The sequence below is a fragment of the Trichosurus vulpecula genome, chromosome 5 (genome assembly GCF_011100635.1).
Source record: "Trichosurus vulpecula isolate mTriVul1 chromosome 5, mTriVul1.pri, whole genome shotgun sequence".
Lineage (NCBI taxonomy): Eukaryota > Metazoa > Chordata > Mammalia > Diprotodontia > Phalangeridae > Trichosurus > Trichosurus vulpecula.
In genome coordinates, this window is record NC_050577.1 from 202060599 (window position 1) to 202076506 (window position 15908).

Sequence of the window (15908 nt, forward strand, 5' to 3'; positions counted from 1 at the left end):
TGGTGCGAGGCAATTCCAAAAGGCTCCTGATGGAAAATGCTGTCCACATCCAGAGAAAGAACTGTGGAGTCTGAATGCAGATCGAAGCGTACTATTTTCACTTTTTTTGTTTTCTGTGACTGAAACCTTTTGTTCTGTTTTTTCTTTCACAACATGACTAATGTGGAAATATGTTTACATGATTGCACATGTATAACCTACATCATATTGCTTGCCATCTTAGGGAGGGGTGGTGGGAGGAAGGGAGGGAGAAATGATTTGAAACTCAAAATCTTATAAAAATGAATGTTGAAAACTATCTTTACATGTAATTGGAAAAAAATAAAATACCAAAAAGAAAAAAAAATTTAAAAAGTAGAGTAGAAGGGATATGTTTTTAACTACCTTATTGAATTTAAAACAGATTTAAAAACAATATATTTAAAAATTATTGGGTTCATATACACCACACTCTTTGTTCTTTTTATCTCAATGTTTGTGTTTTTTGATGATTGTTAATTTCACAATGATAAACTAAATTTCAAATAAAAGAATAGTTGTCAAAAATATGCCATCAAAAAGATGTCAAACCAAAAAAGGATCTACATGTCATGTAGTGAAATTAAAGGACAACATATAGAGAACCTACCTGTTGTACTAGCACCAATTGTTATACTAAGAAACTTAGAGGGAAATTAGCTGCCTGAACTGGAGGCAGACTGCCCCATTTCTGCAGACTACTCCTGCAAAACCCAGAAGTTCATGCCAAACAGAATAACAATCAAGAAATTCAATGAGAACCTCTTGCAAATAGAGGTAGTTTTACAGCATATGCCCAGAGAACCCACGACAGTATCCCAAAATTGGAAGAAACCCAGTCAGAAAATCTGGATTCTGTAACATTGCCAATAGCTAGCTGCATGATATTAGGTAAGTCACTTTACTTCCTTAGTCTTATTTCCTCCTGTGTAAAATGAAGGGGATGGACTAGATCTGTACTTCTCAGATTGTGGTCTGCAGACTCCTTGGGGTCCCTGAGACCTTTTTAGAGGGCCCATGAGGTCAAAACTATTTAAATAATAATACTTAGACATTTATTGCCTATTAAAATATTCCTTCCTTTCTATCCACCCATCTGGGAAGTTGGATTCTCTTCATATACTTCAACCAAAACAACATATCATAATATGCAGAAGTGGATTGAATGCAGAAGAATATGACAATATACCTATCTTCTATTAAGCCAGACTTTAAAGAGATTTGCAAAAGTATATAAAACAATGTCACTCTTCTCTCAAAAACTTTTTTGTTTCGGAATGTATAGTTATTTCCATAAAAAATATGTTAATATGAAATTTGTTTTAAAATTTTAAAAATGTTTCATTTCTAAATTTTCAAATATTTATAGATACGATCCAAATAAATGTTCATTGGGGTCTTCAATAATTTTTAAGTTTGTAAAGGGGCTCTGAGACCAAAAAGTTTGAGAACTGCTGGACTAAAAAATATGGAAAATTCCTTCCATCTTTTGACGTAGAATTGTTAGTGCACGTGAGACTCCGATGTATTTAGCAATGAAGCAATTTTCATGCATTTGGAGTCTCAGATCCTAGTGCTCAGTGACCCAGACAGCTCATATTCCTAAGACAGAAATATATGACCTGTAATGTGTACATCTTACCCAAAGAAAAATCAATTCCTTCTTCAACCTGCATTTTTTTTTAAATTCTAAAGTGATGAACCTCCTGGCCAAGATTATAAATTGCATCCTGCCTGGTGACCCAGGAAGCTGCCCCTTCCAAGGTCCCCTTCATTACAGCCGACTCAGCATTAGTAAGGGAGTGTGAGTACACTCACACATAGAGCTCTTCAGTCCCACAGAATCAGAGAAAACCATATAACCGCTACAGAATTTATGAGCAAGAATCCCTATGTTTCAAAACTGGATTCTGGTCCTCTGAATTTATGAGTAAGAAACCCTAAATTTCTAAACAGGATTCTGGTCGTCTGTAAAAAGGCAAACCTGTTCTTGGCTACTGAGCATGCCCAGTGTGGCTAATAGAGCCAAAGTCTTCCAAACCTTGTTTAGTTTCAGTCGTGACTAACAGAAGGGGGCAAGAATAAAGATTAGAGGTGAGGAAGCATAGACTGGCTAGGGCAGGTCTTCCCTAAGGTGCTGGCCGAAATTATTAAATGTTGTGATTTGAACTGGAAAGTGACAAGCCTCCTGAGAAGATATGCTTCAACAGTCAGTAAGGCAATATGAAGGAAATGGTGGGCAGGAAGGTGGTGCCACGCATGGATAGACCGTTGGGTCTGATGTTGGGAAAACCCAAATTCACATGCTGGGAAAGTCCCTTAACCTTTTTGCCTCAATTTTCTCATCTACAAAATGGAGATAAGAGCACCTACCTCCTATCCTAAGAATAAAATGAAATTTTCACAGTGCTTTCCAAACCTTAAAGCACTATGTAAATTGTAGCTATTGTGGATCAGGGAGACAGATCACAAGAAAAGTTAGGTCTGTCCTTTGGTGGCCCTCGTTCTGTTTTCAGTTTCTTGTGTCATTTTTTACATACGCAAAGAAGGCAGAAATAGTGTTGAACTGGAACAGTTCGTTTAAGCAATGTCCAAAGACCTTGTGTATACGTAAATGCTTCTACCATGAAGTTAACAATAGTGAGGACAGTTGTTAAAATTTTAGCTTGGGAATAGCAGGATATGGAACAGGCATAGTTCCCTGGGTTCTGACCATGGCTTTGCCAGACACTGTGTAGCTTGGAGTGCTCTTATCTATTTACTTCTAAGAGATGGTACCCTGGTGACCTAAGGGCAAGCTGGCATACATTATTGCTCAAAGCAAATGCGCAGCCCTTGATCACTTGGAAAGCCAAAAATTTTTGTCGATTTTCACTGTAGAAGTGCCTGGCTTTACTCACGGTGGTTAATAATTAACCTATAAGGGTTTAGAGTCTGCCAAGAGCTTTCTTCACAGCCCTGTTTTGTTTTGAAAATTTAAATTTAAGGACTGCAATAAAAACTCATAGTACCTTTCCTTGGAATTTGGAATCCTTGTACAATGCTTTACAGTTTAGAAAATTCTTGGGGCCATACTTGATCTCACTTGAACTTCCTAATTCTCCACAGTATCTTATATCTATTTTAGAAGAAATTGAGGATGTTAGGTAAGTAGAACCACATGGTTAAGCGTCAACCCAGGGCTTCTAGCTACCTTTATTGTTTAATCTCAAATTCCCTGCCCTCCGCTGAAACTCAACCACTGAACTCCATGAGACAAATTTTCTACTTAGCAAAGTTTAATAATGCCCTAAGAAAGCGTGGTAGATAGTTGGAGGGTTGAGCTAATAATCACAGCTCACTTATACATAGCTCTTATACTCTAATGCCCTTAGAAGGTATGTATGTATCCTATTTTGACAGATGAGGGAACCAAGGTTCAAGTTACATGGCTACGTTTATGGGCCAAAATTAGAACCACCAAGTCCAGCGTTCCTTTCATTGTACAATCTCACCCTGCTTCATTCGAAGAGGGGATTTGTGACTCAGACATGCATCGGGGGAATGCTCTCAGCATTTAACAGTATTTTATTAAGCACCAAGCTATGCATTGCCATACAAACGAAATTCAAAACAGATATGGTCCCTGCCCTCAAGGGGCTTACAATCTCCTAAAAAAAAAATTAGAAGATAATCAGGAGCCACCATGACAGCCTCATCACTTGAGGACAATGCTATTAGCCTAGAGTGTGAAGGGACCTTGAAGGGTCAATTCTCTCCCCTTTAAGAATATGTTGAGGGTCCTAGGCTGGATCCCATTGAATGCTGCCCTAGCTACAATCTTACTGTAGTTTTTCTTCTCATTCATATCCCATCTCCATCTGTTTCTCCCCACCCAGCTCTATTATCACTTGGGAGTTGCTCTTAGCATCCTGTTATCGGCTATCACCTTTTGATTAATGGTGTATATTCCCATGGGTTTTGCCTCAATTGTTGCTTGTAATTGCACTAATTGGCTAAGTTGCTTCAAAGAACACATTGCCCAGCCTCACTGGACAAGTCGAAGCAGAAAAGCTATTTGCCTCAGGGAGGTACCTTCCCTAATAAATTTCTAATTTTTGCCTATCATATTAGACTGCTCCCACCCGGAGGTCTTCTCACCGCCCCCTCCCTCCTAGGCAGAACAGGAAGCATAGCCTGACTCCTAAACTTTGGTTGTTTCCATTTTATTGCTCAAGTATGGAACTTGAGAGGGCCTGGATCTTCAGGGTCGTGCAGGTAATAGGCCATAGAAGCAGGGATGGGTACAACATAGAACAGGCAAGGGGAGAAGGCATGGCTATGGTTAAGGAAAAATGGGAGGAAACATGAAAGTGGTCACCATGATACCAGAAAAGACCAACTGCCACAAGTCTGGGACTAGGAAAGGAACAAATGGAAGCCAGGGAAACAGCAATGGGTTTTGTTTTTGTCATACTCCCCTGCCACCAACAGAGGAGAAGGGGTGTTCTGTAGTTCTCCTTCTACACCCCAGCTTCAAGACCAGACCCCACTCCCTTCCTCAATGTAGAAATGGATCAGGCTGCGGAAGGAGCAAAATAAATTAACATTTTTGGGAGTAGAAAGGATCACCTTTCCAAAAACATTCCCTACCCAACCCCAACAAAACTGTTCCTTTCCCCTTCCCCAAGTCACCTTTCAACCAGATAGAAAAATAAAGGTCTAATTCACTCAAAATTCTTCAGGTTTTTTTTTGGTTGTTTTTTTGTGTGTTTGTTTTTTACAAAACTAACAGGGTGAAGTAGGGAAGGTTAGGGCATAGGAGGTAGGCAGCCGTGGGAGTGGGGTTGAAGGGCTGGCTATGCTTCTGCCTCCACTTGAGACTTGCTCACTTCCACCCCATTCTGCTGGTCTTCCTTCATCTCTGCATCCTGCAGATAGTCTCCTCCAGCTGGTTCTGCCTCAGGCTAAGAGAAGAAGGAAAAAGAAAAGGATTAAAACTTTCTACAAAGCAAACCCCTAAAGTAAAGTAAAGAAGGATCACAATAATCCCATCCTCTCTCAAAAAAAAAAAAAAAGAGTACCCCTACTCCAGGCCTAGAGCCTTTCCTTAAGCCACTGGCCCCACCATAAATATACCTATAAGGAAACAGACACCCACACAGACCAGCTCCTAGCCAACACACACACACACACACACCTGCATTTATGTAACCTCTGCACACATAAACCTCATGGGCAAAACACCATTCACAACACCCATAAGCACTGATCTCAGCCCCTACACAAATACTACCCAAGAAAGGGAGGCTAACCCACCCATCATCATCCTCAAGCTGCTTACCTGCCTGGCCAGGAGCACAAGATTGCAGGCAGAGAAGGGAGCAAAAGATTGAGGGGAGCCTGTGATGTCAAAAGCCCTGTGTATAGGGGTCTAATTTAGTATCACAATGGAGCCAGGAGGGAGGTGGGCCAGGGTCAGAAGCAGAGAAAGCAGATGCTGTCCCATTTTACTGAAGTGAGAAGGGGTGCCTCTGGGCCTACCTAGTTGTGTGGCATTAAGACTAAAAGATTGCCCCTTCTTTCTACTTTCCTATTCTCCAGCCCTTACCTTGTTCTCTTTCTCAGCCAATCTCTGGAACATGTTAGCATAAAGCTTCTTCTCCCTGGCATGCTGTTCACGGATCCGCTGTTGGCAGACAGTCAGTTGGGTCCTGGCAGCCTTGTTGCTGGGGTAGAGCTTGAGGACCTTCTGGAAGTCATCCCGGGCCAGCTCAAAGTCATTCACAGCCAGATAGGCCTCCCCCCGACGAAAAAGGCCTTTCTCGTTGTTGTTGTCCAGCTCTAGGGCCTAGGGAGTAGCAGAGGGATCCTTTAGGAGTGAGTCCTCAGCTCCAAAACCTCAGACTGAATATATAACCATTTAAATGGTTCCCATAAACAGAACCAAATTTAAAAAACAAGAACTCCTTCCAAAAGAAATCAAGTAAAAAAAGGAGATGGAAGTTTGGAAAGAGCCAGACCTCTTAGACGGCCCTATACTCTTATTTAACCCGCTACTAAAGGCTGCACACAGCTCAAGACACTTAGGAGCCCCAAATCCCTACTCTTTAGTCCACCCCTCCAGCTTTCTGGCCCTCTACTTCACCCTCTAGTGAGCGCCAACCTTATTGCAGCTCTCCACGGCGGCAGAGAAAGCCTGCAGCTTGAGGTGACACATGGCCAGGTTAAGGTGTGAAGCCAGTCTCAGTGCCTGAGCCTGGGCTCGCTGTCCTTCTTCTTTAGAGAAGCCCACCTCGTATTCTAGCCAGGACACAATCTTCTTGTACTGAAGCATGGCTTGCTTATACTTGCCTTCCTGGAATGAGAGGCCAAGCTACATCAGGTTCTCTTTTCTGCCCCAGACACCCAACAATAAAGCTGGGCCACCCACTCACTGCTGGGTACCCAAGGAAGCGTCAGGTAAACAGGCAATACTAAATCCATGACAGCTTATCCAAAGGTATGGCTAAGCCACAGTTCTGTATCAACCCAACAATGTGGAGACAGTTTTTTTTTCTTCCTGGCAGACATATAACCAGTTAGCCCACTTCAGAGAGGCCAAGAGGTACAGATCCAAGCTCCGGACAAACAATAGGGGGTGGGGAAAAAGAAAAACACCTAGAGGGTAGTGGGCTCTTGACTTACCTTGAAGTACACTGTACCCCGTTCTTTCACTATGGCGCTCTGCTCGAGCTTCTCCTCTGCTGTCATCTCCCAAGACTCCTTGGCCTACCCAAGCCCCAGGAGAGAAAGGACACCTTTAGCTCTCTCAGCAAGTGAGTCCCTGGGGAAGCTGAATGGGTAAGGCCCAAGGGTACATGAGACAAGGAAGGGTAGAAGTACTGCCCCTATCTTACCTTCTCAAAGCTCTTGAGTGTCACTTCGTAATGTAGCTCTGCATCCCGTGGAATCTGAAACTTCTCCTTCCCAGCACTACCAAAACCATAGCTAGGGGAGAGAGACAAACAATGGCATTGACTCCAGTGAGGTTGGTGGCCACCTCTGGAATAAAAGGTGGCATGTTTGTGTGCCCAAACGAGACAGTGTTTGTGAAATGCTGCACACAGCTGGGAATAATAAAGCCTCATAAATTCTTGTCTTTCTCCCCTCCCCCTTGGAGTACCCAACTCTGCCTACCTCTGACCACTCTCACCTGGGCTTAAGGTAGACAATAGAGTTCTCTCCCTTCTCCATTCGCTGAATCGCCTTTTCTAGTCCAGGGGGAAGATCATAGTTCTCACCCTCTCCAATCTCAAAGCTTAACTCTCGCTGGTCAAAGACCCGGCCTTTATGGTGACCCTCTAGCACAACTGGAGTAATTGGAGACAGGCAGTGAGTGGTGGAGGAGAGAGCCTGCTACCCCTCACCTCCCCCAGTGCTGCTGGTAAGATGCCCTCTCTGTATGGAGATTTGTGGAGGCAGGGGAGAAGGAGAAGCCAGAATTAGGAGCTACGGCAGGTAGAACACAGAAGGGAAGATTCCTTCTCACCACTGGATGTAACCTCAAGAGACCATGGAGTCTGGTCCTTTCATTTCATAAACCCTCCGAGGGATAAAAGTTGCCCCAAATGACACAGTTAAGTGGCTGAGACAGGAAGGGTATCCCCAAGTCTGTCATTCCTTCTGCTTCACATGGCCACTTTGCCTCACCTTCCACTCTAGCTCCCTCATTGGGCTTGGAGTAGCCTTCGCCTCGAGTTCGTATCCGGCGGATGATTCCACCATCCTCATCCTCAGTAAGATCCTCTCCCTTAAAATCAAATAGTTCCACCTACAAGAGAGATCAGAGTTGTAAGTGCAAGGCAGAAAAAGAATAACCCAGGCCTTCTAGTCCAGCCTTCTCATTTTACAGAGAGGTCTTAGGGAGATCAAGTCACCTGCCCAAGGTGAAACAAGGAGTCAGTGTCAGAGGTAACACGTGGCTCCAAAGCCAGTGTTCTTTCCACTGTACCAGAGGACAGAATTTGTGCCCTTTTCCTCGTCGTCTGATATAAACCCTTTACCCCTTACTAACACTTCCCTTCTGGTCTAGCAAAAAGATAATAAACCTCTAAAATTCCATGCCATCCCCTGATGGGAAGATGGGAAGCGTACTTGGGAGGTCATGAGGATACATCATTTCCTCATCAACTTGGCTCAATATCCAAGCTTGACTCTCTGATTTTCGTTAACATCAGTGTTGGTCTCCAGCTATCTAGTTTGTGAAAACAGAACATAGTTTTCTAAACCCTTCTACCTCCCTGGTCCTACCAGACCAATCTGATAGGCCTTAAAATGTCTAATCTAAAGATCAGCGTAGTCAACAGGGTGCATGACTCCTGCACAAGCCCTCACATGGTAGTAGTAGCGAGTAGTAGAGATGAAATGGCTGAAAAGGTCATCCCTGAAGCCCACCTGGTCATGAAGTGGTCCAAATTTAGTGCCAGTTTTAAAGTAAGAAGTGCATCACTGCACTCATGCCAGAACTTGTCCTCTATTAGCATCACATTTGAGAAGCAGGATTACCTCCACTGTGATGAGGAGTATCTGTCTGTCATCCATTTATTTGTATATCAATCCCTTACCCATCTAGAATCTATCCGATGGCTTTCTGGACACTGTGCTCTAAAATGTGCTACCTTGGATGGTTCCTACCTTCTCTTTGTGCATGTTCTAAGTCACCGACCAGGTGGTCAGCAGCGAGGGCAGGGGTGGCCTTTTCTTTTCCCACATTGCTGTATGCCTGGGGCAGGATGTTCCTAAGTAAGCATGCTGATTTGGAGCAGGCAGGGAAAGGACACACAAACTTGTGCGCTGAAGGCTCTCGTCACTTCTTGGGGAAAGCGCTAGAATGTCCAGGCTGATAATGGCGGTAGCCCAGCTAGAATTCTTATCCATCTTGGAAGTGGCAGCTCACCCCATGTCCTCCCCACTAGGCCAGGCCCTTACCCTTAGCCACAATGTTTCCAAGTCAGAGGGGCTGGAGGGCAGCCAGACTGTGAGGCTGAGATAAGGCTGGCTCTTACTCTTTCTGTTTCACAGCCTGCCACTCACCTCAAACACCAGGGTAGCATTGGGGGGGATCATGGGAGGGCTGCCAGATGAACCATACGCATATTCTGGTTTGCAGGTGATGTGGCAGACTTCTCCAATTTTCATGGTGGCCACAGCGATGTCCCAGGCTTTGATTACCTCCCCTGCAGAGACAAAATACGTTAGGTTCCCCTGCCACCTAAGCTGAGGTTTCACCAAAGGTTGGTAGGTTGTCCTGAGAGGTACCTATCAAGTCAAAAACCCGACCCCCTCTTTAAGACGGGACCAGGAAAGCGGGAGGTCCCACCCCCTACTAAGTGTTACTTACTCCCACAAGTCCAAATGGGGTAAAACCTGTTGCCTTTTTTTTACCCTTATACTTATCCCAGTTGTCCAAGATAGCCAGAGGAGAATTATATTCTACTGCCTCCAAAGTCCAGGAGACTAAGGTAGAAATGATCATAGATGCAGAGAAATGGAGGGAAGAACTCAGTGGAGAATGATGGAGAAGGGGAGAGTAAGAAAAGTGAAGTGTAAGAGGGACGAAAAGATTCTCTTGTGTTCTCTAGTCTGTCATAAGTAATCTTGCCCTGTGTCTCGCTAGACTTTTTAAGTGGGACCGCTGGAGTGCTACCACTAGGCTGCCCACCACAGCTCCCTCTCACACCTCAGGACTCTCCTTAGCCATCAAGTTTACCTTTGCCCAGGTCAAAGGAGAACTTGTCTTTGCGATCCAGGCTGGAGTCAAATTTGGTGCCGTCCAGCAGCCAGCCGGTATAGTGTACGGTGACCTTGTCGCCGATCATAGGAGTCTCCGTGCCCGTGCCCTCTCGCTTGATCACCTAGGGAGTTTAAGGTACATACATCCACATCTTCATCATCTGTACCTCTCATCAAAGGCTGTGAGTCATAGACCCTTCTGGGGAGAAGAAAGCTCCTAGACAGGGCTCTATTATCAGGTCTCAAATGAACCTCTTCCTCCTCATGGGGGAAGGTATATGCACAGGAAGATCTCCCCTTCCCTGATACAATATAATGGAAAGAATACAATACTGGAACCAGAGTCAAAAGATTGGGTTAAAATTTCAGCTTTCCCACTTCTCCTTTGTTCCCTTGACAGGTACTCTTCAATCCAGTGACACAGCCCTCCTGCTGGCTCCACAAACAAGACACTCATCTCTCTGCTCCAGTCATTTTCCCCGGCTGTCCTCCATGTGTGGAACACTCTCCCCTCTCTGCTCTGACCACTGATCTCCCTGGCTTCTTTTAAGTCCCAACTAAAATCTCATCTTCTACAGGAAGCCTTCCCAAACCCCTCTTAATTCGTGCCCCTTCCGTCTGTTAGTTATTTCCTATTTATCCTGGTTAGTTTCCTTGGTATATATTTGTTTACATGCTGTCTCCCCTGCTAGATTATATGCTCATAGAGGGCAAGGACTGTCTTTACCTCTTTTTGTATCCTCAGTGCCTGGCACACAGTAGGTGCTTAATAAATGGGTGTTGATTATCCCCATTTTACAGATGAAACTGAGGCCGAAGTTAAATGACTTGCCCAGGGTCACACTGAGACAGTGTCTGAGGTTGCATTTGAACTCAGGTCTCTTCCTGACTCCAAGACCAACAGAGTTCTCTTATCCACTTGGTAAGAATCCCAAGTCTTCCTGCCTTTGAGCCCAGCATTCTACCCACTATATCACACTGCCTCTTATGAACTCTCCTGGTCAACAAGAAAACAGGGACTGATTTGGAAGGAAGGAAATGGGGACAGAACTAGAACTGAGAGAGGCAAACCCAGGGTCTGGAGAGAGCAGAATGGGGGAAAAAAACCAACTAAAAAAAAGCCCAACCCTGGACTGCGCAAAGAGAGGGGCAACAGATGAATTATCAATGAAACTGAAATGCAGGCACCAAACACAACTTGTACACAGTCTTGGCCTTGGAACAAATGACCCTCAACTTTTTCTGGGGCATTTCTATTCCAGCCCATGTTTTTCTGCTGTTCTGAATTCTGAGTAACTATTCAGAAGTCTTAGATTTTGCCACTGTATCTTTGGCAATCTCACCAACAACTACCTATAAACTGGTAACTCTGGGCTCATTCCAAAAATCCTATCTCTCTCTACGTCAGCTCACATACGTAAAGGGAAATGTTTTAGAGGTCTGGACATTTCTGGGACACTGGAAGGGAAGATGAGCCAATCTGTCCATGAAGAGGTAGAACCTCAAAACCCAGACAAAATTAAATAACCTGGGTGGAGTGACCTCCAAGCTGTAGAATGGGCAAATCCCCATAATGCCACGGTTCTGGGCTATTTCCAGGGACTCAGGTCACTGATATTTCCTTTCTAGAACTTCTACAACGACAGGCTTCCTTATGGGCCACCAGGCGAATACCTGACTAATTGTTCTCTCCAGGGGTTTTCTCCCCTACCTTGCAGAAGAATCAGACCTGAACAGAATTAATCTCAGTTTCTTCAGATAGCAGACTTACAAATGGGGAAGGGGAAGCAAGGAAGAATAATCCTTCCTAAAAAGGTCCTTTTAGGAAAGATAAAGGGTCTGTCTCTCAGAGAGAGAGAGAGAGATAGAGAGAAAGAGAGAGAGAGAGAGTGTGTGTGTGTGTGTGTGTGTGTGTGTGTGTTGGGTGCCATTTGGCTCCCAGAAAAAAGAGATTCAGAGAACAAAGTCCAGTTTACGAACCTCTAAATCCCAGAATTCAGGTCAGGTCCCCAACTCTGGGACACTACCTCAAAATGTTAGTTGACTGGTGAGAAACCAGGTGAGAAATGGGGAGCCTGGGGGGAGGCGAAGGGGGAAAAGGACAGAGAAACGAAAGATTGGATTTCATGCTAGACTGGATGCCTGCCAAATGTCTCTAAAGCCTCTCTTCCAAATCACCCTGGGGCTGCTCTGACCCAGGTCAAGATGCTCAGTCCCTAGAACACTGGCCCCCCACAATTACCTCCCTTGGCTATTAGTTCTTCCACCCTATTCAGTAACTACAGCAGAATCCACACCTCCCCTGCTCTTCCCTCCGTGGGGGTGGGGGTAGTAGCGACGGAGGAAAGGGAGGGTAACTTGATCCCGGAGTACAGTATGGCTGAGGGGAGGGGTCAGCAGCAGCAAGACCCCGGGCTCTAGGGTGGAGAATCTTGCTTCGGCACACCCACCCTCATCTCCAGGTCAGTCCACCTAAATCCCAAGAGGCACCAGGACTTGATAACTGCTGTCCTAAACTGCTCCAACAGCTCAGCTAATATTTAACTGACCTGGCAAGCTCCAGCTACCCTATCAGCCAATGATGGGCTACCAACTTCTAAGCTCCAGAAACATCCTCTGTGGAAATGGGGTTCAAGGGGAGGTCAAGGCTCGACCCCAGCCAGACCCTGAAAGGAGGCGCTTCACGGCAGCCCCCGCGCCCCCCGCGGGCTGTCTCCCTCCATCCACCGAGCACTCTGGAGTTTCCGTGGCCATCCCGGCCCCACCTCCTCTTTCTCGGATCCATGCTGGGGGGCCGGGCCAGCCTCGGAGGAGCGCACCGGTCCATCAGCGGTGGGGAAAGAGTATGTGTTCAGGTCCTGCCTGCGCACCGAACCCACTCCCCACCCCGGCTAGGAGCTCCCCCTCCCCGCCCCTGATCTGCCCAGTTCGTGAGTGGGAGGGGAATGAATGCGGGCTTCTCCAGGGCAAGATCTGCACGGTGCACAGCCGGGAGGTTGCAACGGCAGCCCGCCCTCGGGTCCCGGCTCCAGGGGAATGCCCGCATGGGCTGGAGCCCGTGCCCCGCGCTAAAGGCCTGAACATGTGCGGCAGGCCCATCTGCTTCCCCCGGCCGGACCCGATCTAAGGCTGCCTTCTGCCACCCCGGGCCACCCGCAGGTACCTTCAGCACGCCTTCATCACGTTTGGGGCTAATGTCCACCCCTTCCAAGGGCAACGGGGCCGACTGCGCGTTGCTCTCCGCCGCCTTCATCTCCTCCGCAGTCATCGCCGACCACAGAGCCTTTTTTTATTCGTGAAGCTGGGGCCCGGGAGCCGAGCCAAGCCGCTCCCCGTCTGCCTGGGCCGGGTGGCTGCAAGCACGGGTTAGGGCGGTGGGAGTGGGATTGCAGCCGAGGCCGGGGCAGCGCGCGGCTCACTCGTTCCTTCTGTAAACTCTCTTTTCCCGGGGAGGACGCGGGGGCTGCGAAGCGACGGCGGGGGCCAGGCCCGGTGCGGTGCAGTGCGACGCGGCGCGGAGCGGAGGAGAGGAGAGGAGAGGAGAGCGCACGGACGAGGCAGCGGCAGCAGCAGCAGCGCAGCTACGAGTGCGGACGGTGTGGCTGCTGGGGAGAGGTTGGTCCCACCCCGCACCCGCCACCGCCGCCGTCGCCGCCGCCGGGGGAGGGGCTGGGAGGAGCCGGGGGAGGGGCAAGGGAGGACGACCCGAGGGGGAGAAGTTTCCAGAGGCAGCGTCCGCTGAGCCGGTTTGGGTTCCTGCGGCCAACGCAGTTTGCAATTTATTTATTCCGACCCTCCCCCAACCTAATCCGCGGAAGGGTTGATCCCCCTGGAGACCCTCGGTCTTCTGGACTCGACCCAACGCCTTCTCCCTGGGCACCCATCCCCCCCCAAGCTTCCCTCCCCCGCTCCCGCGCTCCCTCCTCCAGGCTTAAACGGACTCTTCCAGATCTTTCTCGATTAGGCTAGATCCTTCTCTAGCTCATTTTAAAGCCCGTCCTTGCCCCAGTTCGTTTTGAGCTGTGCGTTGAAACAGGCTCTAAGGATGTGGATGATAGAGATCGGGGAGCAGTCGCCCGGGAACTGGTCCTGCTCTCCTCCTACCCCTCTCACTGTCCTCATCTATCTGGGCTCGGGAGGTAGTTGGTGCTGCTTGGAAAGATACACCCAGGGCAGCTCGCTCTTTCTTCCTTCCTTCCTTCCTTCCTTCCTTCCTTTCTTTTTCTTTCTTTCTTTCTTTCTTTCTTTCTTTCTTTCTTTCTTTCTTTCTTTCTTTCTTTCTTTCTTTCTTTCTCTCTTTCCTTCCTTCCTTCCTTCCTTCCTTCCTTCCTTCCTTCCTTCCTTCCTTCCCTTCCTTCCTTCCTTCCTTCCTTCCTTCCTTTCTTTCTTTCTCTCTTTCTTTCTTTCTTTCTTCCTTTCATAGTGAAAAGAAATAAATGAGGGCAGGATAGGAGCTCGTGGCTGACGTGCTCAGGTACATAGTTTTCGAGAAAGGAAAGAATGAACCCCCTTCTACACTCCGCCCCTCCCCCCCAACCCATCTAGAGCTGCCTCCAAATCGGTCTTCCAAAAATACCTGGTATAGAGCCCAAACAATCCTTTCAGACCTACTTGCTACTAAATGGCTAGAAGCGAGCGGACCTTTCAGAACAATGAGGATCTGATCTCCCGGCTTTAATGCAAACACCACCACCAAAAGTAGAAACGTTTTAAACACCAAAAATCCATTCTGTTCTTACTGAAGAGGGAAAAGGGGGAAAGGATTTTTTTTTTTTAGTTCACAAATGTTTAGTGACTACGCAGGATGTGCAGAATATTATACAATAATATACGAATATAATATACAACGTATAAATAACAATATTCATATCAACAGACATATTACTTGCTAATTATACAGAAGTTATCCTTCGAGTCAGGAAGAGCTGGGTTCAAGTCCCAAATTCTCGGCAAATAACCTCAGAAAATTGAGGCTTTATATAACTAATACTAAGGGACTTCCTTCTACCAATGAAATCATAGGTACACCCCTCCCCCCAAATTACAACAATACCGTACAAGAAGCTGGAGAAAGAAAGAAGGTTAAATATTAATGTATTTATTGTAATATATTAATTAAAATAATAGCATCAGCATTGCCCCTTCGGAGCTCATATATTCACGGATGAGCACATTAGGGAGGTGCAAGACAAAATTCTCTGAGGTCATTCATTCCACAGATTGCCACAGTCTGGCTCAGGGGTGGGGAACCTGCAGCCTCAAGGCCATATGTTGCCCTCTATGTCCTTGAGTGCTGCTCTTTGACTGAATCCAAACTTCACAGAACAAATCCCCTTCATAAAATGATTTGTTGTGTAAAACTTGGACTCAGTCAAAAGGTTGCTCCCAAGGACCTGGAAGGCCACATGTGACCTCCAAGCCACAGATTCTCCACCTGTGGTCTGGCTTCAGCCTCCCTTCAACTACTTCAAACTCCACGATCCAGTCAATTCAACTTACTTGCTATTTTTTCGTCCACTGACATTTCATCTCCATTTATGTGCCATTGCAAATGTAGTCTGTGTATAGGGGAAATGGCTAAATCTACAGACCCGACATGGATAAATGTGAACCAAAGGTAAGACTATACTCCTTAGCTAAGACCCTCAAGGCTTATCGACATGGATTTATTACTTAACACAGAACATTTAAATCCCATAAATTCATGTTCACCCCGTGGGGCAAAACATGCCCAACTCTGTTCAGTAATGTAGTGGTTTAATTTTCCTCATCCGTGTCATTAAGATGTTAAAAAGTTTTGAAATACAATCTTTCATTAAGCCTCAAAATACTCCTGGTGAATTAAGTAGTTTAGCTTTTGTTTCCAAGCATTGTTACCTAGGCTAAGCCATTACCATGTAGATTTGGTGGGTCTGCCCTTAGGCAGGTGGGCAGGCATCATCCAGAACACCCCAAAACCTTCTGGCCTAGGTCCTGACCTTAAAGCATGGATACCAATGAAAGTGGGGGTAGAACCAGTACACCTTAGGGCAGGCACACAAACCTGGCCGGTGACACGTTCTTTTCTCTCCTGTTTCTGGAGCAACAAAATGCAATTCCCTCTTACCTGTTCAACCATTTACTTCCTGTTTCCTTCC

The 15908-nt window shown here is 46.4% G+C and overlaps 1 protein-coding gene across 1 annotated transcript; it reads right to left on the reverse strand.

Annotated features, from left to right (window-relative positions):
• Positions 1-3567: 3567 nt before the first annotated feature.
• FKBP4 (FKBP prolyl isomerase 4) lies at positions 3568-14098 on the reverse strand. The gene is made up of 10 exons (XM_036759641.1): positions 12935-14098; positions 9749-9893; positions 9073-9215; positions 7690-7810; positions 7193-7349; positions 6897-6987; positions 6685-6768; positions 6164-6355; positions 5609-5848; positions 3568-4964 (listed from the first exon to the last, which is right to left on the reverse strand). Exons 1-10 carry the CDS (start codon positions 13037-13039, stop codon positions 4857-4859), a joined length of 1386 nt encoding a protein of 461 aa, XP_036615536.1. The 5' UTR covers positions 13040-14098; the 3' UTR covers positions 3568-4856.
• Between the last annotated feature and the right edge of the window lie 1810 nt (positions 14099-15908).